The 12,787-nt window shown below is 41.9% G+C and overlaps 1 protein-coding gene across 2 annotated transcripts in view; it reads left to right on the top strand.

Moving 5' to 3' along the window:
* The window catches only part of taf2.S (TATA-box binding protein associated factor 2 S homeolog), a 65,423-nt gene extending 55,237 nt beyond the window's left edge, over positions 1-10,186 (top strand). Inside the window, exons 23-26 of one of the 2 annotated variants that reach the window (XM_018223921.2) lie at positions 3,161-3,390; positions 4,091-4,186; positions 5,944-6,034; positions 9,812-10,186. In XM_018223921.2, the coding sequence (XP_018079410.1) occupies positions 3,161-3,390; positions 4,091-4,186; positions 5,944-6,034; positions 9,812-10,074 (680 nt within the window). In that variant the 3' untranslated portion in view covers positions 10,075-10,186. Of the gene's footprint in view, positions 1-3,160; positions 3,391-4,090; positions 4,235-5,943; positions 6,035-9,811 lie in introns of both variants that reach the window. The other variant, XM_018223920.2, reaches the window with a different exon arrangement.
* Positions 10,187-12,787: the final 2,601 nt, after the last annotated feature.

Raw genomic sequence — 12,787 nt, 5'->3', positions numbered from 1 at the left:
TATATTGGATCATGCATCCGACACCCAACTGCTGCATGAAGACAGAATTAAGAGAAACAGATGCTGAGAGAGGATTAGTGAATATGAACTTGATTATTTCATAAAGGTACAGAATTTCTAATTGATTGAATTTCTTATTTAAGTATGAGGAAGCTTATATTACATTTTAATTTTTGCAATAGTTCCCCTCTAACAGTCCAGAGGTAGCATTTAAATCTACGTCTAGTAAAGTTCGTCCAGCTAAGTAATATCAGGGGTGTATTATTTTGGACTGGTAGTTATTGCTTCACCTCCAGTAGTATTTTCAGTGGGGTTCCTTATGAATAAAACAAGCAAGAAAGTATGGGCAATCTCAAATCCATCTCCAGAGACCCTAATACCCCTGTGTCCTTTGTATGTGAAGCTAAGTTTGAGGCCCTTGGCATTGTAGGTAATCTCCCCAGACTGTTCAGATTTTGGGGAAAGAACCTTGATCAAGGTGGCTTAAAGACACAAGGTACTACAACATATTTTTCTTGAACCATCCATCTCCAGCTCAGTGATCTATGATAGAAGAACAAGGAAATCAGTCTGGGAGAAAGTTTGGTAGACACAACACAAGATCCAAAAAAGATGAAACCTTCAAAACGAAGAACACCATTCCTATTGTCCGACATTGATGAGGTTCTCTGATGTTTTAAGTGGTTGTTCTTTTGCCCCTGAAACCTGGAGCAATGGGTGTGAGCATGGAATTACTAAACCAGGAGATATCCAAAGCATTTTGGAGCACAATGTTGAACCCAGTGTCAGGAAGCATCCATCCCGAATCATGGGTCTTCCAGCAGGACAGTAAATCAAAGTATAATTCAAAAAGCACCCAGGAATGGTTGAAGATAAAACAATGGAATGTTCTGAAGTGGCCAGCATCTCAATATCTTTGAGCACGTGTTGAGATTTGAAAACTCATCTGGAACAACTGGAGTTATGGCAGTTTGCAAAGGAAGAGTCAGTAAAGTCATGTTCAAAGCTCATTCATAGGAAGCACTTGAATTCAGTTTTTCTTTCCAAACAGGGCTACCAAAATATTAATCATTATCTAATTGTGAAACAAGGAATTGTGGAAACCTGTTTTTTCTCAAACTTTTTTTTTTGCAAACTCATTTAGCAGTGAACCGATTTGTGTCGGTGTCGTGCAGATACTCCTTTTCTATCAAAGTAACCTTATGCTTGCCTTAAAGGAGAACTCAACCCCTGAATTATAAAAAGCCCCCCCCCCCACCTAGTAAACAAGATAGCCTCCCTGCTTCCACTCGCATATAGGTCTGAAAATGTCCCTAAAATATTTCCAACCTAACAGTGCAATATAGTGCAATAGAGTAAGCGCCGTGGAGCTTGTGAGCGCCATCTTTTGGATCGCGAGTCTTCATTTGTAATAGAGAGCCGTACTGGCACATGCGTAGTTGAAGCAGTCTTCCGGAGTGTACCAACTACACATGCGTCAAAAGTGACGGAAATTGATGAAGAGGATCTGACCCGAGGAAATCATCCGAAGAGGACCCGAAGAAATCCGAAGAGGACCCGAAAACTTGAATTTATTAGGTCAGACAACCAGGCTTACATAGCACATAACAATAATAATGGTAAGATACACCATTAGCTGTAGGAGCCTCGTTATTGCCCTTCTTTCTGATATAACCATTCTGATGTGTTTCAGGCCAGAAGAAGTTACTAGGGCACACGAGTCATTTCCATATATAAAGCTGCCTTCCTGGCTATTACAGAAATGTTCCTGTGCCGCTCATTTCTCTGAGCACCTTTTTAAGCCATTAGAAATGTTTAAAAAAAAAAAAAGTCATCTTGGTACTTTTTTTCCCCAAGGTGCTTACAGAATGGTCGATGAGTGGGTGCCATTTAATATCACTGGGAGGAAACACGGCTATAAAACAGCAATGGAGCTTTGAAACAAGGATTTTATTGTGCATTTGAGCTCCTGGTTACTTGATTATTTTGTTTTCCATTCAATGTGTTTTTGTTACGCTCTAGGGGGTGGGGGTGAAAGGAGAGGTTGCTTGCCAAGCTTTGAAACTGCCAGATGTTGAAACAAGGAACTGGAGGATTCTGCTCTATCCCTAAGAGCCGTCCTTCAGTCCCCTCCAAAGCACAGAATATATATATTGTTTATTCCATGTGGTGAAGGAACAGCATGTCTGGCTTATGTTCCATGCATGACACACTTATAAAGTGCTCCTAGAGCCCATTACAGTGTTTACTGTCTAAACAAACTGCAAAAAGAAACCCCTGTCAAGTGGAGGTTAGTGGAATATTAATGTAATGGGGGTCATTAGGGGGTTGCCACAGGGAACTTTATGCTGAAGTGAAAAAGTAAAGGTTTGAGTGCTGGGTTCATATTGAGGAAATTCTTTTTCATTTACATTAAAGAGATACTGTCATGGGAAAAATGAATCAGTTAATAGTGCTGCTCCAGCAGAATTCTGCACTGAAATCCATTTCTCAAAAGAGCAAACAGATTTTTTTATATTCAATTTTGAAATCTGACATGGGGCTAGACATATTGTCAGTTTCCCAGCTGCCCCCAGGTATGTGACTTGTTGATAAACTTCAGTCACTCTTTACTGCTGTACTACATATGTATGTATATTTTTATTTGTATAGCGCTCCTTGAGGGAAAAGCACTATACAGCAATACAATAAATTAGATGTAATTAACAAGGGGTCATTGAAATAAAAAGTAATTTTTTTGCATAATTCACTTAAATGTAAAATACAATATGGGACGGTAACAAGATAACAGCTCTCTATCACAAGATAACAGCTGCCTGGTAGATCTAAGAACAACACTCAATAGAAAATCCAGGTCCCACTGCGACACATTCAGCCTGCCAGAAAAATAAAAAAATAAAAAAAATACACTTGTTGGTTCAGGAGTGACATTTTATATTGTAGAGTGAATTATTTGCAGTGTAATTTAGAAATAAAAACAACATCATAAAAATCATGGCCGAATCCCTTAAAATAGGCAGAGTTAAAGATGTTACGAAGAAGAGGGACCCACAAAATCTCCACTTTATTTTAGTTAATTCTGTAGCAAGAAGATCACATAGTCTGCTTGATGTAGAATCTTCAAGGCATGATCTGATGCCATGTTTCATTTCATTCCTAGGTACGTCTCATGACTGGAGATTAAGATGTGGGGCTGTGGATCTGTACCACATACTCTTTGGCCTCAGTCGACCTTCATGCCTACCACTGCCAGAGCTCGGATTAGTGCTTAATCTGAAGGAGAAGAAGGCTGTGCTGAACCCCACCATCATTCCAGAGCCATCGGCCAGTCACCCAGATCCGGTGCCAAGTGTCGGCATGCATGGGCAAGTCACAGCGTTCCCCAGCAATGTAAGATTATTGCAAAAGTGCTTTAGTGCACAACTAACACCATGTTCTAATAAGTAAAATAATGTACTGTCAGGAGTATTTAAGCCATTATTTATACTGCTGTTGGGATCTAAATCGGCTTTCAGGTTTGCAGCAGCCTTCTAATTAAAAGGAAAAAGTATTTGCAGCTTGGGGCTGATAAAAATTCCATGTTTACTTACAGGATGTTCATAATTATGGTTTAGTCAACCAGTATCTTGTATTGGTCTCTTTTCTTGTGGCACCCATTGTAGTACCTGATATAAATCCAAGGTTGCCTCCTGCATAGCAAGCCTGTTATAGCAATCACTGATCCCCCTGTAACATTCAATCACTGATCCCCCCTCCTCTAACATTCAATCACTGATCCCCCTGTAACATTCAATCACTAATCCCCCCCCCTCTAACATTCAATCACTGATCCCCCTGTAACATTCAATCACTGATCCCCCCCCTCTCAAAAACGGAACTAGAGGGGGGCGGGCCCCGCCCCCCTCCGTAAACCCGGAACTGCCCGCAGAAAATGCGGGGGGCGTATTGCCGGGGGGCCCTGAGGGGGGTGCGGGCCCTGGCCCGCTCGCACCCCCTGCTCCCCCGGTAGTTCCGCCCCTGCCCCCTCTAACATTCAATCACGGATCAACCTGTAACATTCAATCACTGATTAAATTGTGTTTCTCACAAGGAGGAAGATTCCAAGGAAGCTGTGGCCAGCGTTCTGTCCCAAGGAGTGAAACGGAAAGCAGAGGCGCCTCTCGACTCATCACTGGAGCCTGGGCAGGTACTGGAGAAGATTGAGGACAGCAATAAAGTCAAACTGAAAATGAGAGTAAGGACATGGAGCTTCTGCTTCCCTTATCAGGATAAGGGGAGTCGCATTATAAACATGGATCAATGTGTAGTTATTTGACTGCAGCCTCCTGGTAAGGTTAACAGGGCCTGTTGCTGATTAGCACCAGTTCTGACAGTTTTACATGTCGGCTCTTCTGGTATAAAGTTCCCCACTGGAATTCATTTCCACCACTGGCTTGTTCACCAGTTTATTCTCTGGCTGCAGCCATTATGCTAGGCTTGGGGATAACATTAAAGTGTGTGTGTGTGTGTGTGTGTACGCATCATCTTCAGCCTGTTGCCAAGCCTGACATGATGGCTGCACTTGGAGAAGAAAGAGACTCCGACAGTGCATCAGAAGAGGGGAGCTAAGGGGGTTGCAAGGGATTTGAAGAAAAAAAAAAAAAGGTTTAATGAATGTATCAGTATCACTGTAAGATTACTTTACTATTGGTGCCCAAAGCTATATTACTTGGCCCAGTATCCCCCAGAGCACAGGTCTCTCCATTAATTCTGCCCTGGTGTCTGCTGCTGATTTTGTTTTAATTCTGTTCTAATTGTATGAAGAGACCATAGCTAAGAATGGGGCATAGATGGACACCATTGCCTTGGGTGGCAAAGCTAATTTTCTACCCCACTTAAAGCAGAACTAAAGGCTAAATAAAGAAGTAGGTTAGAAATGTTGTACATAATGTTTTGTGCTTCTGTACCAGCCCAAGGCAACCACAGCCCTTTAGCAGTAAAGATCTGTGTCTCCAAAGATGCCCCAGTAGCTCCCCATCTTCTTTTCTGCTGATTCACTGCACATGCTCTGTGCTGCTGTCACTTACTGAGCTTAGGGACCCACTCACAATATACAGTACACATAGAATAGAAATGTCACAATATAAGGCTGATTAGTAATTAATACACATAATTACTACATGGCACAGAAACCAGTGCAATTAGCATCAGAATTTAATAATCAGCAAACCTGTAGCATCAGCTAATATTACAGGGGAAGCTCATTTTCTGCTGGATAATTAGTGACGAGCCCTAAGCTTAGCTTCGCAACAGCCAATCAGAGCCCACTGAGCATGTGAGTGTCACAGACACTTTCCAAGATGGTGACCCCCTGTGACAAGTTTGAAGTCCTGGATCATTGCTGCTATTGACAAGCTGACACTTTTGACTGGTGCAATAAGTTCACTATATAAAATATGACATTTTAGCCTCATTCATTTTTTGGTTTAATACTGGAGTATTTTGAGCTTGAAGGAAATCCCTTGTGTCTTCAGTCCCATAATGTACTGTATATGTTATATAGAGTGGTACAGTTTTCCCACAAAGATTTGGGTACTGCTATGGGATCCGGTTTCTGGAAACCTATTATCCAGAAAGCTCCAAATTACGCAAAGGCCATCTCACATAGACTCCATTATAATCAAATAAGCAAATTTGTAAAAAAAAAATAATTACCTTTTCTTTGTAATAATAAAACAGTCGCTTGTACTTGATCCCAACTAAGATATAATTAATCCTTATTGGAAGCAAAACCAGCCTATTGGGTTTATTTAATGTTTACATGGTTTTCTAGTAGTATGAATGATCCAAATTACAGAAAGATCCGTTATACAAAAACCTCCGAGCATTCTGGATAACATGTCCCATAAATGTATTATGTTACACGTTGTATGTTTTCTTGGTAATTCCTGAGTTTTCTTACAGGAAGAAGAGGAGATTGATATGGACACAGTGCATGACAGTCAGGCTTTCATATATCACCATCTGAACATGTTGGAGAGACCCTCAACACCAGGTACTATCAGGCCTGGACTGGCAATTTGTAGTTCTGGCAAATGCCAGAGGGCTACCATCAGGTTACATGAGAAGTAGTTTGTAGATGCTAAGTGTCCTGTTCTATGAAGACACAGAAAGTGAAGTTACTGCTATCTCATTGGCTACTCTGCCATGTAGTGCCCTATAGAGAATTTGGTGCCCCTTGGAGGTTGTGCAACCCCCTGACACTAAAAGCAGTTCCCTCTCCTGTATATTATCTGTGCCGACTGGTTGCCTATGACGAGGTTACTGTGTTGGTGCTGAGCTATTTTCCATGTGTGTTTATAGAGGAACAGTTGCATGAATCTTGCATGGATCTAGGAAGCAAATTTCCCTGTTACTTGCCCTTTACATTTTGATTACTCCTGTTCCTTTAAATAGCTGCATACCTTGACCCCCACAGAATTCCTGCCAGACAAGCATTCCATTTTCAGACATATCAAAGCTTAAAGGAGAAGGAAAGCTACCGAAGAAGTTTATTTATTGCAAATAGATTAGCCACAATAGTGCAAGCTATAATACTTTATTTATTCTGCAGAATGCGTTACCATATCTGAGTAAACAACTCTAGAAGCTCTCTGTTTGTTTAGGATAGCAGCTGCCATATTAGCTTGGTGTGACATCACTTCCTGCCTGAGTCTCTCCCCCTGCTCACTCATAGCTCTGGGCTCAGATTACAGCAGGGAGGAGGGAGGGGGAGTGGAACAAACTGAGCATGCTCAAGCCCAAGCCCTGAGGTTTAAACTGAAAACAGGAAGTCTGATACAGAAGCCCATGAGTACACAATAGAAGGAAAGAAATGCTGTGTTTCTTTTGACAGAGGTCTCAGAGCAGCATTACTTTGAGGGTTTACTGGTGTATTTATATAGAACTTTCTGATAAAGCTGACTTAGTTTTAGCCTTTCCTTCTCCTTTAATGTAGGAGTCAAATTCAGCACCGATTGCCTAAGTGCTCCAAGCTTTGGATTAATTTGCTGTTGCAGAGAAACAGTGTTTGGCTTCCAGCACAGCTATTGGCTTTAGTCTCTGACATACACACACATCATCAGCAGCTGTGAGGCTCCCTAAGTGTGGCACCAATGATTATTCCAAAGACACAGGAATAACCGTTTCCTCTTTCCCTTCTCTCTAAATAAGCCTGGTAGCTGCATCACACTGTAAGCCATGTTAGGGCATATTATCCTTCTCTCAATGTTCCGCCTCCTGGTTGAATTATTGGATAATCAGGACCCCAGATGTTGTGCTTAGCCAGTGTAATCATTGGCCAATCAGGTCTTGAACAGATTTGTTTCAAACAAAGGGATTGGTTCAAAACACACACAGATAATGGGGCCAATCTGGCCTGGAAAGTATCATTTGTCCCACACAATAGGTGACCAGTGCAATAGCACCACTGATAACCCTTTCTCTTGTCAGATCATTTACACTGATGTTCCAGATTTAAAAGCCACTAGAGCTGTATGTGCACAAAGGCATCTGGTTTTGATAATGTGCATAAAATATGGCTCAGCGGGGCATCCTGCAGCAGGAACTTTGTACAAACTCAGTAATGGCTGAATTCATTTTCGTTACTGACCTGGAGTCAGGCAGGGATGTATTAGTGTCCCTCAGAGCCTGTTCCACTACTAACTCAGTAAATCACATTAGCGAGCAGAGTTTAACATACATGCAAGTGATATTGTCTAAAGGTACGTGAGCACGTCTTTTTAAAGGGATACTGTCATGGCAAAAAAAAAAAAAAAAAATTCAAAATGCATCCGTTAATAGTGCTGCTCCAGCAGAATTCTGCACTCAAATCCGTTTCTCAAAAGAGCAACCAGATTTTTTTATATTTCATTTTGAAATCTGACATGGGGCTAGATATATTGTCAGTTTCCAGCTGCCCTCAGTCATGTGAATCTATTGTGCTATCTTTTTTCCCGCACCTTCTAACATATCATCATTGCCCAAGAAGAAGAAATTAGAGGGGAATGGATGGACGGACAACTCCATTAATTGGATTATACACAAGAACTACCACAATTGCAGACTCAGAAAAAGTCATTGTGCATTGTTTCAATAAATTCATTTGTATCAAACAACGTGAATCATTCATATGGTCAAAAGTGTAGTAAATTCATTGAACGATAAATAAATGTAAAGTGCCCTGTGTTATTCACTGTGATAGTTCATATTGAGCTAAAATCATGTGCTGTAATATTCTAAAACTTAACATTTAATTGGTTGATTAAAATCAACGGGGACAATTCACGGGGTTAAAAACACTTAAAAATAATTATGATGTGTAGACCTGGTCTTAAGGGATAATGCTGGGTAGTTATAATGAATAAATTAATCCCACCTAGATCATGACATCCGACCACAAAAACCTCCTTACTAAGTAGACTTGCTGGATTGGAGGTCTACACAGCATAATTATAAGTGTTTTTAACCCCATGAATTGTTCCATTGATTTTAACTGACCAATTAAATTTAAAGTTTTAGAATAATCACATGATTTTTGCTCAATATGAACTATCGGAGTGAATAACACAGGGCACTTTATTATCTGGAAGCACTTTATATTTATCTATCGTACAATGAATTCACTGTGGGGTTGACCATATGAATGATTCACAATGTTTGATACAAATGAATTTATTGTAAAAAGGCACAATGAATTTTTCTGAGAGCCACAAGAAATTTTCCTTCACTTTGAATTTATTCCATTAATTTTCTTCTCCTTTTTATTACATTGCCATTGTGGTATCTGGATGGTGCAACACAATATGGCTCTTCTGGTAGTTCTTCTGTATAACCCCAGTCATGTGACTTGTGCTCTGATAAACTTCAGTCACTCTTTACTGCTGTACTGCGAGTTGGAATGATATCACCCCCTCCCTTCCTCTCCCCCAGCAGCCTAAAGGCCCCCATATACGAGCTGATTAAAGCTGCAGACAGACCAAGTCGGCAACTTATTGGCCCGTTTGTGGGGCCATCTGAGGGGCTTTCCCGATCAATATCTGGCCGAAAGTCAGGCAGGTTAAAAAATACAGTCTGATCGCAGGCGCATTGTGTGTTTATGAGGTCCCGCGATCCGACTGCCCGTATCAGATGCATTATGATCCAATCGTTGGGCCCCAGGGCCCACGATAGGATCAGCCTATCGCCCACTATAATGTGAGCATATCCAGGAGAGATCTGCTCTTTTGGCTAATCGCCAAACGATTGTATCTCTACATCTATGGCCATCAACAGAACAATGGGAAGGTAAGCAGAAAACCGCTCCCTAAGATAACAGCTGCCTGGTAGATCTAAGAAAAGCACTCAATAGTAAAATCCAGGTCCCACTGAGACATTCATTTACATTGAGTAGGAGAAACAACAGCCTGCCAGAAAGCAGTTCCATCCTAAAGTACTGGCTCTTTCTGAAAGCAAATGACCAGGCAAAATGACCTGAGATGCACCTATTTTACAACTAAAAAATACACTTGCTGGTTCAGGAATGACATATTATATTATATTGTTGCGTGAATAATTTGCAGTGTAAACTGTAATTTCGAAATAAAAACTACATCATAAAAATCATGACAGAATCCCTTTAAGGAGACAAATTGTTCTAGTATTACCATATTTTTTAATAGTTAATTCCAAACTGATATGGACAGACCGCTGTCAGTAGAACCTTAGCTCCAGTAAAGTGCAGAACCAGGAGAATGGGTTGGAGCAGATACCACTAGCCATGTGCAATGTGTTATAAAGATCTTTCTTCACTCAGGGAAGGAACAGTCCGGCTTGGATTTACACATGCCACTCCCATCAACACCCTTATTAGCCTTTATGAAGGAATCCAGCTCGTCCAAGCACAGTGATCACCATCACCACCACCATCATGATCACAAGAAAAAGAAGAAAAAGCACAAGCATAAACACAAGCACAAACACAAGCATGAAAGCAAAGACAAAGAGCGGGAGCTGCTTCCTTTCTCCAATAGTCCTGTCAGCGGGCGCTTCATCAAGTCCCCCTCACTTTCCGACTGAGCCAATCACAGCGGCTGGTATAAATAAATGCGCTTGATCCTATACAATAAAGTTCCATGCAGAGACGTAACAATAAACGCATCATTCCCAGAGCCTGCTGGGAGCCTATAAACTGCCCAGAGTAGATCTAACATTTGCACATTTGACTCCAAGGGACCTGTCACTTCTGGTTAAAGTATAAGTAAACCTTTCAAAATAAGTGAATGTAAAATTGATGTGGGTGCAATTGTAAGTACTTTTGTAATTTACATGAATTATTTTCTTTTTGTTCCAAGATATTAAGGGATTCATGTGCTGTTAATATGAATGAATTTTGTTACAACAGCGCCACCTGCTGGTCAGTTTCTGAACAGTCTGACCACCAAGTAGTCAAGGAAGTTGTCAGAGGAAAGAAAGAGGCTGCTCTGATGTTCTTCTGCTTAGGAAAGATTTAAGAAATGGTTTCTATTTTTTTTGCTAAGCAGAAGAACATCAGAGCAGCTTCTTTCTTTCTTCTGACAACTTCCTTGACTACTTGGTGGTCAGACTGGTTGAAAACTGACCAGCAAGTGGTGCTGTTGTAACAAAATTCATATTAACAGCACATGTATCCCCTAATATCTTGGATAGCGCTCTCATCAATTTTACAGGTTTACTTATCCTTTAAGCCGCTGGTTCCATGAATTTGTGGCATAAACCGCAAGCCATGTTTTTGCATCTTGATCAAGTCCTTGTGTATATGGATCTGATATACACGTCACTAAGAACAGATGGCTCCTGGCTATAGTCACTTTTGCAAGCACAATCTGATAAATCAGGGTTATCCATAATGCGGGAAAAAGGATCTGCAAGATTTTATTCTCCATTGTTTTCTTTTAAATAGCTTGAAGATAAAAGATAAATATTATAGGAAGCAGCCATGTTACATTCCTATACAGCCAGTGTGTTGGTGGAGAACGATTCTACTAAGGGGAGCAGCGTGGCCTCCCAGCTTGTGCCTGGCCATGAACAGGGGCGGAACATTCTACTCACAAGAGCAGTGCCCTCGTGCTTTATTGGGTAAATATTACATTTATAAAAGCATTGTCCTTTTACTATCAAGTGGACAGTAGATTTTTGCTCATGTAAAGTGTAAGAACATGGAGCCCTACTATGTAACATTTCCTTTCCTATAGTCCTGAGCAAGCCTTGTACATAATTATTTGCTGGCAATTAGAACCTTTCCACAATTTCTATGGCTCTATCCACGGAGATTATGGGGCACCTCTGAAAGAGCGCAGTGTCCGTATAAAGAGCCTCGTCACACTCCTGATGTCCATGATTGCCATTTCTGATAAATAGATTTTATCACGCGTGTTGCAATTATTAACAGAGTATAGAGAGTCCTTCCTTTTTGTATTTAGTGCTAATTAGTAAAGATTATTGGCTGAGCTGACAGACTGTTGGCTGATTGATGTTCTGTCTGACTTTTTAGAGTAAAGGTGGCCATACATGGATAGATGGCGGATCTCCCTCCGATATGCCCACCTTGAGGTGGGCAATATCGGGCTGATCCGATTGTGGGCCCTAGCGCCCAACGATTGGATGCTAGCGTTCGCAAACGGGCGGTCGGATCGCGGGACCGCATCAACGAACAGATGCGGCCGCGATCCGACGGGATTTTTAATCCCATCCGATTGAGATCTGCCCGACTTTCGGCCAGATCTCGATCGGGGAAGCCCGTCAGGGGACCCCATACACGGGCCAATAAGCTGCCGACTCGGTCTTTCGCCAGCTTTTATCGGCCCGTGTATGGCCACCTTAAGGCCATATGAGGAGATTCGGGTAGATTTTGTTGCCTGGCAACTAAATGCCTCATCTTTTCCGAGACTATCTCCCCGAACTGCCTCTGCGTTTTTCCCCATAGGCTAGAATGAAAAGTCGCCTGCGCTAAAGCACACGCGGCAATGCGTTTTCAATAGTCACCCAAAGTTGCCTCGCCCCGAGTGCCATTCCGCTGGCGATTTTCATTCTAGCCGGCGGGAGGCAGTTCGGAGAGATTAGTCACTACGAAGAAGAGGAGATTTGACACCGGGCGACTAATTTCCCTGACTCTGAGCGTGTTGCCTGACACTTATAGTCAGTGGATTGATAGTTTAGGTTCATCAAAAATACATTATGGAGTGGAAGATGCTAAAATTAAAGTCATGTCTGACCATTGCTTGACTGCCGGCAAACAGACTGTACAGCAAACAGCAAAGAAGGTCTTTCCCCGGGGCCTCGCTTCTCATTACTAGCCCCTTAAAAATAAAGTTTTGTAAGAGTAAAAACAATCCTGACATTTTTGCATTATGTGAAACTTGACATGAGTAAATATTTAGGGAGTGTTTTCTGAGATGGGGCCACAGCCGTCCATACTGTGACTGACTTTAAACAGTAACGTAACTAGAGGGGGGCGGGCCCTGGTGCGGGAAGTGCAGCCGGGGCCCCCACCCCCCTCCGTACGTGAGTTTCCACCCAGAAATGCGGCGGTGCACACCCGGAAATCATTGGCGCGCGAGCTGCCGAGGGGCCCTGAGGGGGTGCGGGCCCTGGCCCAATCGCACCCCCTGCTCCCCCGGTAGTTCCACCACTGACTTTAAAGCAACAGCTCCTGAAGTTTTCTCTTCCATCGCCCTTTATTGCTCTGTTAAGGACACAACTATGCTAGGGGGACAGTTTGTTACTTTTTGTAATGTAATTATTTCTTATTTGT

Source organism: Xenopus laevis, chromosome 6S, assembly GCF_017654675.1.
Source record: "Xenopus laevis strain J_2021 chromosome 6S, Xenopus_laevis_v10.1, whole genome shotgun sequence".
Taxonomy (NCBI): Eukaryota; Metazoa; Chordata; class Amphibia; order Anura; family Pipidae; genus Xenopus; species Xenopus laevis.
The sequence above is the reverse complement of the archived record's forward strand: the minus strand, read 5'-3'. Positions and strand labels throughout refer to the sequence as shown.